This window comes from Hipposideros armiger, unplaced genomic scaffold (genome assembly GCF_001890085.2).
Source record: "Hipposideros armiger isolate ML-2016 unplaced genomic scaffold, ASM189008v1 scaffold_72, whole genome shotgun sequence".
Taxonomy (NCBI): domain Eukaryota; kingdom Metazoa; phylum Chordata; class Mammalia; order Chiroptera; family Hipposideridae; genus Hipposideros; species Hipposideros armiger.
The window spans coordinates 2,604,946-2,618,131 of NW_017731422.1; the positions used below are offsets into that span (position 1 = coordinate 2,604,946).

Sequence of the window (13,186 nt, forward strand, 5' to 3'; positions counted from 1 at the left end):
AAAATGCTTTTTTTAAGATATATCTGTATTTCTTTGTTGCTGTTTAAAAATAAATATGTACTACGGAATATCTCGAAAAACTGCACTAGGGACAAAGATGTGATGTTAATATCTTTCCCACCACAATTATTATGGATAAACAGTAGCACCAATAAATAAATGATAACAAATATTAAAATTAAAAAAGGAGAAAGATTTAGTATGTAGAATTCTCTATTTTTTCTCGTTTTGTTTTTACATATAAAAAACAGAATAGCAATGTCTATTTTATCAGAATCACATATATACATAAACATATATATATATATATTTATATATATATATACACAAACACAAGTTGCCAAATATATATATAGTATGTAAATGTATATTGAAACCTTATTTCAAAGGAATGTGTGGTGGGGAGCCAGGGGAAAGGGTAGGGCAGAGCTGAGTGTTAGCAAAATTAAATATCTGTTCAGGACAAGCTGGTGACTGTCACCGATCAGGGAGAGAGAGAGAGATTGGAAACATGAATTTTATACACAAAGACCAGTACAAATAAGAGAGAGCGAGAGAGAACAAGAGAGATACATCTCATAAATAGTTGAAATTAAATATTAACCAAGAATACTGAAAAAACCCTACTCTTTAATTAAATTAACTGCTTTAATTTCTAATTAAAAAGAGATATTAAATAAGTACCGTATATAAAACACTTTCTCTTTTCTCTGCCTCCATGGTGGGCACGTGGATCCTGCCCTGTCTCTCTGTGCCGCGGGGAAGGGTTGGGTCAGGGGACGGAGGAGGGTTAACCACTCACACACACAGAGCCAGTTCTCCTGGGGGGACAGAGCTAGTGGTTTCAATGATCTGAGGACATCAGGCCCTCCTGGGCTGCACCCGGGGAGGGGAACAGGGAAAGGACCGAGGCAGGAGGCCCTTCCCTCGGACGACGAGCTGTCACCGGGCTGCCCTTCCTCCACCAATGTCTCTCTTATCTTTTCCAGGACATCTGTCAGTGGCCTCCTGGGCTTCTCGGAAGCAGGTAAGAGTTAGGTAAAGGCTGCCCAGGCTCCTGAATCTTCCAAGCCAGTGCCCCTGGGAGCAAGATGCCTGTGCAGCATGTGGCGGGGATCCCCAAAGCACAGCAGTGTCCTCAGGCTCCCCAAACTCCTCATCGCTGTACCTGTCGTCTCTCTTCCTGTCCATTTGACTTGGGGTAGAGGCTCAGAACCAGGGCTGGGTTTGTCGGTGTTCCCAGAAGCGGGCCAAATTTGCCCCCATGCCCTGGCCTTGCATGTTCCTAGGCAAAGGAGGGGACCCTGGGCTCCCTAAGAGGGTCAAACAGATCATGCCAGAGTCTTTCCTCCCATCCTCTGTCCTGTCAGGATCTGGGTGGGAACATTCTCCTCCCATCTCGAGTCCACAGCAGTCAAATACATCCAGTGAAGACACCAATAACATTAGCAATGTTAATTTAAAAAAAGAATATATATATTTTATATATATAAAATATATATATTTATTTTTATATATATGTTATATATATATATATATATATATATATATATATATATATATATATATATATATATATATAAACGTTATGTATGTGGGTGGGTGTGTCTACAAGAATCCCAGAAATAAAAACTCTCTAATCTTCCGGGCTCGGTGATTTAGCAGCAAGAAAAATAAAATAGCGATCCAATTCCAAGGGGGACCGTGCTTGGTCACCCGCCCGGGAATGCTTCTGCCGGAGTCTCGCCTTCCGGACCCAAAGTGCTCTGCGCAGAGCCTCCTCTTCCTTCATTTCAGGTTTCTAGATTAAGGATTGTTCTGTCGATGGTGATGGTGGTGTGGTGGCAGCGGCGTGGTTTCTCTATCAGTCGTTCTGTATCCATCTTGCCTGGTGAGAAGTCTGGTTCCCGAAACCCTGAGGGAGGCTCCTTCCTCCAGCCCGGCTCACCGCCTTGGCTTGTCACATCTGCGGGGAACGGAAAACAGAGGCCAGGGGTTAGGGCCAGGCGAGGAGACCTGGTAGTGAGGCAGGCAGCCTCCCCTTCCTGGCAGCCAGAGTCCCTGCAGCAAAGAGGTCCTGTCTCAGGGAGCCCTGGGGCAATGGAGAGGGCCAGCCCCTGTCTGAGGAGACCCCCCCCCCCCGGCCTGAGCTACTGTCTGAGCAGTAGCTAGGGCAGGGCTCCCAGTCTGCCCTCTAAAGCTTCCAATCTCGCTGAGACAAAACAAGAACAGAAGACATCTCATTGCATGCAACAAATGAATACGTACTAAAGTACGGTCCCTACTTGACATTTAAGAGCTGATGGGTGATCAGAGTTGGACCAAGTTCATCAGGAAAGGGTCCCTGCCCTGAAGGAGGAGGTGTTTCAGCTCAGTCTCTATGGGGCTGCTTTGGGGACAAGAGTGGGAAGAGGACCATGAGCAAGGGAAAGGGGCCTGTGCCGAGGCCCAGCCGGGGACAGCCAGCTGAAGGGGAGGCACTGCCCCTGGGGAAGTGAGGCTCCCAAAGGAGGGGGAGCCAGTGGGGCCTGGGGCCCCAGGAAGGTGAGGGACACCACTCCCTTCTCCATGCCCTCTCTCCCAGCCTGGGCTACAAGCCTCATCTTTCTTGAGCTCACTGGCAGCAGCAGGCCCTGAGTACGAGGCTGCCTTTCCTTCCTGATATGCTATTTAACTCAGGGTGAGGAGAGACAAATTGGTGGCTATGCTACTCGCACTGAAGCAGAAGGGACTCCAAGAACTTTCTCATCATGCCCCCGCCGCTGGTCTGTCTTTTACCCTCCCATCTGTGAGGAGGGGTTAGAGCAGGCCCTGCCCTGCTGAGACCCTGGGAATGGGGATCCTAAGCCTCCAGTTTGGGGTACCGAATTTCCCCATACAGCCAGGTCTGGAGGGTGGGGTGTCTCTGGAAGCTGAGGTAACTTCAGTTAGCTCCCAGGTTACCTCAGACATCTCCATCCCAGAGAGTCAGTCTCTCTACAGAATAATCTCTTCAAAAACCCTAAAATGGCAAGTCCCTTACCTCCCCTGAAGTGCCTAGGGGACACAGGGACCGCTCATCCAGCCCTGGAGTTAGGCAGAGACCCCACCCCAATACTGGTATACATTTCCTGTCTTCACATACTGCCAAAACAGACAGAGCCCCACATCAACACCCCAAGACCTGGTCCCCAGCGTCCTCTCATCACGCACAAGCCACAGGAACATGGAGGGTGGGGGAAGGCAGCCACCCTCCAAGGGCTTGGTTAATGGAGCATCTGGACAAGCCAGGGGACACCCTGGCCGTGCCTGGGGAATCCCCACAAAAGCCCCTCCTCCCTGGGTAACACCTAGGCTGGCTCAGAGGGCTCCCTTCCTTTGCACACAGGCCAGAATGGTACAAACGCCAGTCGAGGCATCAAAAATTGCCAGCCAGCTGTCACAGCCCTGTGCTCCTGACCTCCCTCCCTGAACTCGCTCTTATATTCACTCACATAATTGACACTTCCTTGGTCCCCACTGTGGACAAGGAACAGAGAGATACAGGTGCCTTGGCGGTGGGGGTGGGAGGGGAGGGTGTTACACAGGTGACTAAGAGCCAGGCTCAGGGTATGAGCAGTTCAGTCTCATGTTAGGAAAGTGGGCATGGCCCCTCCCTCCACCCATCCTGGGGGCATTTGGAAATATGCGGGCTGTTTGAGGTTGTCACCATAAAGACCAGGGTATCAAAGATATCTAGTGTCCCCAGATGTTCAATCTCCTACCTGCCCTAAACCAACAGCCAAAGCCCATGCCCTCCAGAACCCCAGTCTGAGGAGGGACTCAACCCCTGCCCCCTATGGAGAGACACTGAGGGATGAGAAGCCCAGCGGTGTAGGCTTCAGAGGGCGGGGTCCCCAAGAAAGCGTTTTTCACTTTGTACACGGCAGCGTTCTCCACACCGGGAAGGGCCCTCAGTAATAACAGCAAAGGTAGTAATCACAACATCAGGACCAACAGCCAACCACGAGCAGGACCACAGGACACAACACTCAGCTTGCGTCCACACCACCACATTAGACCATGCCACTCATGAGTCTACCCATTCAGGCAACCAGGGCAACCTCTGAATGGGCCCTGCCAGGCCAGGCCAGCGCCCGCCACCCACCGCAGAGGCCTCGCGAGCCAAGAAGGTAGTAGTCACCAGGCAGGCAGCTAGAAGCTGAGCAAGCAGCTGGCCCCTCTCAGGTACGTGCTCTCAATCTCTCTCTCTCTCTCAATCTCTCTCTCTATCTCAATCAATCTCTCTCTCTCTCTCTCTCTCTCTCTCTCTCCACCTCTCTATGAAGCCCCTCTCTGACTCGTTCACCCTCTGGGAACCAACCTGCAAGTACGTTCGTTTAACTCAAGCTGCCTCGCCTTGCAACGCGAGTCTGTGTTTTTGCAGGAACATTTACACGTCTGCGGATCTTGTACAAACAAATGCTTTCTCCGCTCTGAGCAAGGCCCACAGGGACTGCAAAAAGGCAAAAGGAAAGATATCTAAGCTAGAGCGTCAGCAGAGAGAGAGAAAAAAAAACCATGCAACACCCCCTAACATGTGCACAGCGGCGCCCCCACCCGGCTAGTGGGCCCCTACATCCTTCCACACCCTGGAAAGAACCAAGTGCTACAGCGAAGACAGAGAGCGGCGGAAAGAGGCAGCAATGGCTAGGAAGCCTGCCCGCAGGAAGAGGCAGACACAGACGGGCAGTGTGCAAGGAAAGGGCTGCAATAAGGGGCAGTGCGGTCCCATGGGGACAAGTGCAAGTCTCAGGCCACAGGGCCCCAACAGCTACTGCCCCCAAAAGAATACACCTTGACTCTTCACCTGCTGGGGATGGCAATTGGGGGCCACCTTCTCCCTGTGTGAGGAGGGCTCATGCCCAGGCCTGTCCACCACAGGTGGACTGAAATAGGGTGTGACAGCAGGCTGAGCCCAGAGGCAATGTCCACAGGCCAGGACACTGGCGGCCAAAGGGCCCAGAGCAGAGTCCACCACAGCCTCTAACGCAGAGGAAGCAGCTGCCCTATAGGGAGGCTTCTGTGGGTGTCATGGCTCGGGCTGGAATAGGGGACTCCCCTCCAGGGGCCCTAACTCCATAAGATGGGCTGCCAAATGGTGCTTGTCCCCACCCAGCCTCCTCCTCCAGCCAACAAGCTGCCTCATGTCATTCAAGCCCCTTCCTCACACCTGGTCTGCCCTCCTCACCACCCTCAGCTTCCAGAAAAGTGCAGAAGCCTAGAGCAGTGGAAACCAGTTGGGTGAGCAGGCACCATTGCCTGGCACCCATGCCAACATGGGCCCATCACCAGTGCCCAGTGGGTGAGAGAAAGGTCGTGCCCAGCCAAGCCAGAGCCCCCTCCCTGATTCCTCCAGGCCAAGCCACCCACCCCCAACCTTGGATCAGCAACGCCACCACCAAATCTACCCATGGGTGCCAATTAGTGGAGTGAGAGTGAGAGAGAGACACTGGGGCAGAGGGGAGGATAACAGCCAGGGAGGGAGAGAGGGAGGCGGGAGGGTTAAGGGGTCCTGTGGGCAGGAGTTAGATTGGGGGGCCCTGGTTAGGCTCCAGAGAATGAGAGCAGCGGCACCACATACAAGCTCCAGGATTTATACCGGGATTTCTTGCGCTTTCTTTTTTGCCCCTTTCCCTTTCCTCGAACTGATTTTCTGGAAAATAAAAAAACAGAGCCAGAGAGACAGAGAGAGGGGGCAGGGGAAAGGAAAAGAAGCAGTGAGGAGGGCAGCGTACAGGACACGCTGAGGGGACGGCAGGCAGGTGGGCTCCAGGGAAGAGCTGGCACACACACGTGGGCTGGGGCAGCAGGCACTCGGCGACTCCTTCTTCTCACTGTGGCCACCCTGGGGTGGCAAACCCAGCCCCCAGCAAGGCTTTGGGCAGGGAGCAGAGGTTGGGCGGAGGGAATAGACCCCAAAGGCCTCCATGCTCATGGTGGCTCCTGTTCCCAGGCAGGGGGCAAAGCACCCTGTACAAGACTGATCCCGAGGGTCAGGGGGCTATAATAGGTAGGCCAGAGTTTGGGGAATAGGTCAGAGACCTGACATGATTGGGGGAGGGGATGGGGGGGAGGGTACCAAGGCTGTGCTTCTGTCTTTATTTCCAAGGGCAACAGGAAGGGGTCTCTCCAGGGGCCCTGCCTCTGCGAATGTGAGAAGGCAGCTCCACTTGGGGGCTGGCACAAAACCAAGGCAGTGCATAAAAAGCACCCGCCTGCCCAGCCATAACCTGGGCCGAGAGGTGGGGCTGGGAGTCCTCAGAGCCTCAGGCCGGCGGCAGGAGGGTGGGGCGGGAGTTAAGGAGGCATGGGGAACAGCGGCCTAGGCGCCACTTAGCGGGGAGCTCTCTCCCCAGCCCGGCAGAGCCCAGGCGAGCTCCCCACTCTCCTGTGGGCAAAGCAGGCATTTGGGGAATGGGCAAGGAAGGCAGGCTGAAGCCTGTCCACCTCAAGAGAACCAGTACTGTCCACACCTGCCAGGCCCAAGAGAATGCTCCTTAGAATGTCTGCCACAGGGAAAGAAAGAGATGGGGAGGGGTCAAGGGGAGGGGCAAGTCTGTTCCCTCTTGTTGGGAGAAAGTGTTAGAAGGAGGAAGGTCTTCACTCACACTCAGACTCCTTCCCCCCACCCCCCGGCCCCCACGTGTGTGTGTGTGTGTGTGTGTGTGTGTGTGTGTGTGTGTGTGTCCATGCACATGCACATGCTTACTCTCCCAAATCACTGGTGATAGCCACAGCAATCATGGAAGTTGGGGACTTAGGGAAGAGGCAAGGGGTTGAGGCCTAGAGGGCTTCAATGTCCCCAGAACAATGGGGCAGATGGGATGGTAGGGGTGGGCAGAGGAAAGGGCAGATAGGTGCTCTCTCTCAGTCTCTTTTCCTGCAGACTCATCCCCATGCCAGGGCTCACCCTGTATCGAAGGCTCGTTACCCCCAGACCTTGCCCCCCCTCACCCCTGCTCCATTCTGACTCGACCCTCCGTACTGAGTAACTGGAAGCCTCTGAAAATGACCAACATTCAACGCTTTCTCCCTGGCCAAGAGGACTGAGTGTCTCCAGCCCTATTTACTCCTACAGGAGGGCATGCACCAAGAAAACACCCCAGCTGGCCCCAAATCCAATTGCACCACCACAACAGCCATCGTAAGAGGCCATTTCGTCTCACACACAAAAGCTCTGCCACCCATTCCCTCTCCCTGCTATGGGTGATGGGAGGCCAAAGCGAGCCAGGGAGCCAGTGTCCACGCTGCCCCTCAACACACCAAAACTTCCAAGTCCTGGCCAGGAATGACCTAGAGACCTGAAACACGTCGTCTGTCCCAAAGGAAGCTCCAGGCTCCAGGCTGGGTTTTGTCACTAATTCCGTAGCCATCATCCTGGAGTTTGCTCCATCCCACTGCTGCCACCACATGTCTTCATGAGACCAACTCCCTAACCCAGTGAAGCCATCAGACCCCCTGACAGAGGAAGCCAAGAGCCCCAAACCAAGAAAACCGACCAAGTTTGAAAAGGAGAAGAACTAAAGTCATGACCACTTACTTTTCTTGCCTTGCTCTATCTTTCTTTGGTCTGCAGTGGGTAGAGAAAGAGAAAAGAACAAAACAGAGAGGAGTTCAGATGGTGATGATAATGATGATGATAACAATAACAATAAAAACGTAACGTAGTATTTATGATATAGTAACACAGGTTTAATCTCTTTACGTATATAACTCGCTTAATCCTTATAACAATGCTATAAGGTACATACTATTATTGTACCCACTGTACAGATATGGAAACCAAGGCACACTGAAGCAAATCAAAATGCCCGCGTTTATACATGTGACGGGTGGAAACGGGCTAACAAGTGGCATACGCTTAACCCTGGCACAGAGCAGGTGCCCTGTCGCGGTTTGCTGAGCGAATGAATCCATGACTCCATCCTCACCTGCATTCACATTTGTTGTGCTGTAGGAAGCTCATTTCTCCTATGTGCTGGAGTTTGTGGAGTCTGATCCGCATAATCTGGAGGAAAAGGAAGCAGATCACAGAGGTTAGTGACCCAGCCAGCCATACCCACATGGGACACCCCTGTGGCTCTTGCCACTCAGCACCCAGGGGTTCTACGGAGCAGGGATGGGTGGTGGAGGTAGGGGGACCAGAGGCTCTACCAGAAAGAGCCTCAGGCCCATCCCAACTCCCCCAGCCCTGCTGACCCTCCAGGAGACCCTGCTCCTCTCGAGGGCAGACATGGCTACGAGGGTTGGCCAGGCTGGGAATTCAGGTCCTGGGTTCTTGCCACGCCCCATCCCTCCCCTCCTTTTATCCCCTCTAGGCTCACGCTGACCCCTAGTAGGAACCCAAGAGCCCCTCCCCCCCACAGGGTCTCAAAGCTGCCTCCCTCCCACCCTGTCCAGGCTGTGATGGACCCTGCCACCAAGCAGCACCAAACAACTGGCTCTTAAATTCTCTACAGATGACTCTCATCCAGCTTCCCAAAAAGGGAGGGAGGATGAAACACGAAACACGCTCCTATAACAGGTGTCACCCTCCTCCTGAGTCCAGGAGACAAAAGGTCAGGGAGGAGGAAGAGGTGGTCGGGACTCGTTGGAAACCTAGACTGAGAAATGCAGGCATCTTTTCCCCCAAAGAGGCAAGACCCCCTCACACCTGCCCCTGACTGAGTCAGGGACAGGAGCTGGGCAAGGCAAGTCTGGCTCCTCCTCTCAAGTGTCCCCATGCCCCAGTCCCCACAGGTACCCACCTGCATAGTGATGTTGAACTCCTCAGTGGGCACACACTCCAGGCTCTCATCGTTGCAGCAGCCCCCGCACCGCATCAGGGGCACACAGGACGGCTTGAAGATGTACTCGATCTCATCAGGGTACTCCTGGAAGATGTCCACCAGGGTCTCGATTGGACGGCAGTAGCTGCGTTTGTAGACATCCATGAACTTCACCACTGCATGGGAGGGGGTGACACATGAGCCTAGCAGGTCACACACAAGAAGGCCAGCCCCCCTCTCCACCCAGCTTAGTAAGTTCACCCTTCAGGTTTTCTGTGAGAGATACCCACTCTGGGGCAAGTCCTTCCATAAATCTAACTTAAGTCCCTCTGAATACAGTTGAAGTCCTTCCCTAAGCTTTCCACTGTCAACACTGATGAAGGCCTGTTTCTACAGCACATGACGCTGTCAGGTTCCACGGGAGATGGCCTGTCACATCTGATCCCCCTGCCTCACCATGATGGCCGAGCCAATTCCTGGGTCAGTCTGAGTGGGAGTATATCTGTTAAGATGCTCTAAGCTTCCCATGAAAGGAAGAACAGCTAGCTTGGCCAACATACTCCCCATTTCCCTACAACCTCTCCACAGCCACTGCCATCTCCTTCCAACAACCTACCAACAATCATTTAATGAGTGCTTATTATACGCTGGGTACTGGGTATGGTCGTCCATAGCTGTCATCTCCGTACATGGTACTATGATGCTCGAGTAGGACCCTCATTCTACAAACAGGGAGCTGGGGGCTCAGAGAGGCTGAATAACTTGCCCCAAGGCCATACATAATGTTCGTAAGTGGTAGAGTTAAAATCATCTCGGACATCAAAGCCTTCTCGAGCTGACATCACGGGAAAACAGACAGGAAGCTTCAGGGGGCACTATGCCACCTGCCAGACGCCTCCCCAGACATGGGCTGAGGTGGTGGTGGGCATCCGCACAGGGACTAGGGCGGCCTGGAATCAGCAGGTGGCAGTGGGCGGGCACGCTGAGCAGGCCCTGCCAGCCTCCGATAACCCCGCCCAAGAGGGCAAACTGCTTGCATCATGGAAAAAACGGTGCTGCCATTGCAGCCACAGAGCATTTCTAGAAGCTGATCTGGAGGGAGACCAGGGCACAGACAGCTTCCCAGGCTGGCCACGGAGCCTGAGGTGCATTGGAGCATGAAGAGGTAATTCTGGGCCACAGGGGCGGGCCCTTGAGAATAAATAAACTCAGGACTCCCTCTGGAATGACTACTCCAAATTGTGGCCCAGCCTGCCACTCCCCATCACACCCCCCTCTTCCCCCCACTACCCCCACATAGCAATCCTGTCCCTGCAATGAGTTCCCCCTGCACAGGAGGGAAGCAGCAGCACCCAGCCAGAGAGGAGGCTGGGCTCTAGCCATGACTTGGTGTGACCTTGAGTCCGTCCCTCCCTCTCTGCGTCTCAGACTCTGCACATCTGTGTAAGTGGGTTGGGCTGATCTCATAAAGACACTGACACAGAGGCTAAAATGTGGAGTTTTGCCTTCCATTTCTAGCCCTGAGAACAAGCTCCCTTTTCTCAGCCCAGGTGACACAGGGTTTGGAACCTCCCCAAGGCTGCCTCTCCCTAGAGACTAGCCGAGCGTCTCCTTCCTCCTCCCTCCAAGGGGCAAAGGAAGAGGAGCTTAGGGAGGGGTGTACAATAGGTGGGTTGAGAAGAATCTGGAGAGTTGAGGGGAAGTGGAGGGGGGGGGGCGCGGGTGCCCACAGGTATGAAAACAGAAATAATAGTCGGGGTCCCCCCAAGCCAGTCTCTGGCCTTGCCTGAGGTCTCTACTTTTCCTATCCAGACAACAGCACAGAATCCTTCTCCATCCCTAAAAGGGTTAGGGTAAAGCACAGTGGAAAAGAGTATAAACAAGACCTGAGATCTAAAGAAGCCCTCTTCTAAGCCAAGTCTATCTTGAAGAAGATGACTAATCAAGAATTCATGACCGGACACTTCGTCATGGTTGGGGACAGAGGTGGCCCAGGCTTCAGGGCCACAGGCCCCACCCAGGATAGGATAGCAGAAAAGTCTGGCCTGGGCCACGGTGGCTAATAGCTGAGGGTAAAAAGACCCTGGAAGAAAATCCCTTGGAAAAGCTCCCTGGAATCCCCAAGGCCTGTAGGAGGTGACGGAAGGCAGCTTCGCCAGCACCCCTCACGCCCTAGCCCCTGCCTCCGAAGAAAGCCATTCTGCTTTTGCACAGGGCGTGAACACACACACACTCCAACCTCAGACTTCCATGGTTTTCCTTATTTCTGAAGACAATCTTTTCTCCAACAAAGACCATTTGTCTTGCCTCTCCCAGGCCACGGAGATCACTGGGAGGCTGAAGGGTGGGGGCACTGGGAACTGGTGGCCTGTCAGTGGCACAGGCTGTGGAGTGGCCAGGAAGCCAGGCCGGGGGCCAAAAAAAGGGTTTCCAGGCCAGGAAAGAGGCAGAACCGGCCTGGGAGTGCAAACACAGCCCTGGCTACTACCCTGAGCCCACTAGATTTAGGTCAGGGAAGCTGGCCTGGAGGAAGACCCCAGGACCTTCCCTCCACAGAGGTGGGGAACTGGGGGGGGGGACATCAGGCACTCCTACCACAGGCTGGAGCAGAGGCCACATTCAATAATGGGGAGAGCCTGGGCGTCCCTAGAGAAATGGGAGGCTCCCTACTTCAAACCGCAGGGAACAAAAGACACAGGCCGACTAGGCTTGGGCAGGGGGGCGGGGTGCCTGGGAGCTACTGCCAGCCCTCTGCTGGCCCAGGAGGGAAGTTCACAGCACCCAAACCTCCTCCACCTAGAGGGCAGGGGGAGGCTGTCGGGCTTTCTCTCTCTACCCTCAAAGGAATGCAAACTGGGGAATGGTGTCCCATGAGTTTGGGCCTTCTGCACCTCCAGCTCATACATAGCCAGCTCTCCGGGTGGCAAGGCTCACAGCCTCCTCCACATAGGCCCCAAAGGTGGGACATGGCCGGGGTGGAAATGACAAGGGATATCTATCCTCCCCTGGGAGTCGTGGGGACAAGGGACACCTCCCTCAACATCTGGGACCCTGGAACACTATTTTGTCTTCCTGGTCTGTGCTCATAGCTCCCTCTCCAAAGAAAACTTTACTAGAAAGAGCAGGAGAAAAAGGCTGTAAGTCCTATTCCCAGCAGAGGCCTCAGTAGGAAAGAGAGTCCTCCACAATGAAGAGTTAATCTCATCCTTTCCCGGTCAGCGAATTCCTGTGCCCCTGGTCCTTCCCCCCACCTGAAAAGAAGCAATTAGGCCTTCTCCCCCAACCCATGGGAGGCAAAGGGACCCCATCCAAGAGCCAGGGGACTCACCTTCGTGGGCTTTCTGCTCTCCTTCTGCCATGGGCGCAGCCTGGGACCACTGAAGACAAAACAAAAGAATGAGGCATGGGCAGGGACACGCAGGCCCAGCCACCCGGCTCCGGCTCCTTCCCCTGGCCCTCCCAGGCCACAGCCTCTGGCTTTGCCAAGGCTTCTGAGAGGAACTGGGCAGCACCATGGACTCCCCACAGCACGGAGCCCACCCACCAGCCCTGAACTGCTCCAATTCTGAAGCCAAAGATAAAGACTGACCAGACATTGCGGAGTGGGAGGCTCAAAATGCAACAGGAATACACCAGAATGCTGCACTGTCCAGGTCCCCGCCCCTTCCCCATATTTCCCTCTCCCGGTTCTCACAGGCCCATTGCTGACCTAAGGTAAGTGAATCCTCTCAGCCCCCCTGACTCCCTGGTCCAAAGCCACGGGTAAGTATTAAGGTCAAATAGGAGGACAAATTTGGACTGGGGCAGGAAGGAAGGACTGGGGGCGAGAAAAACAACATGGTGACCTTCTCCTGCTGACATGACAAATACCAGGGTGAGCTGGTGCTGGGAAGGGAGGGGGTGCAGAGGACCGAAGAGCACCAACCACCCTCCCCCATCCAAACTCTTCCGTTCTCAGGAATATTCAGCAAGCCCACAGGTTGCCTGGAGGATAAAGCCTGGAAGCCCTGGGGGAGGGGAAGCCCCATTTCTCCCCATGCACACATCTAGCCAGGGCCTGAATGGATCTCCAAAGCCTCAAGCTTCACACTCCTCCCTTGCTCCCCGGTTTCTTCTCCCTCCCAGGCTGAAGGGGTCCCCAAGTCCCTCTCACCTGGGCACTTTCCTTAAATGCTTCCAGGAAAGTCTTTTATGCCCTAGCACTGCCCAGCCCCTAGGGGGCCCCCTGCACTACGTAGGCCACAGGCCTCCCCCAACCCTCCCCACCCCCACCCAGATCATTCCTCCGCTCCCCAGAAGCTGTGAAGGTCAACAAGCCCAACCATGTGGACCTGACAGCACCAGGCAAAGGCTTCTCCCAGCCCTTCCAGAAGATCTCCAGTTCTCACCAACTGCCC

The 13,186-nt window shown here is 54.1% G+C and overlaps 1 protein-coding gene across 1 annotated transcript in view; it reads right to left on the minus strand.

Moving 5' to 3' along the window:
• Positions 1-195: 195 nt before the first annotated feature.
• The window catches only part of VEGFA (vascular endothelial growth factor A), an 18,262-nt gene continuing 5,271 nt past the window's right edge, over positions 196-13,186 (minus strand). The window contains exons 3-9 of the mRNA XM_019642653.1: positions 12,118-12,166; positions 8,769-8,965; positions 7,953-8,029; positions 7,562-7,591; positions 5,621-5,674; positions 4,343-4,474; positions 196-1,966 (exon numbers count right to left, since the gene is read on the minus strand). Of these exons, the coding sequence (XP_019498198.1) occupies positions 1,945-1,966; positions 4,343-4,474; positions 5,621-5,674; positions 7,562-7,591; positions 7,953-8,029; positions 8,769-8,965; positions 12,118-12,166 (561 nt within the window). The 3' untranslated portion in view covers positions 196-1,944. The remainder of the gene's footprint in view (positions 1,967-4,342; positions 4,475-5,620; positions 5,675-7,561; positions 7,592-7,952; positions 8,030-8,768; positions 8,966-12,117; positions 12,167-13,186) is intronic.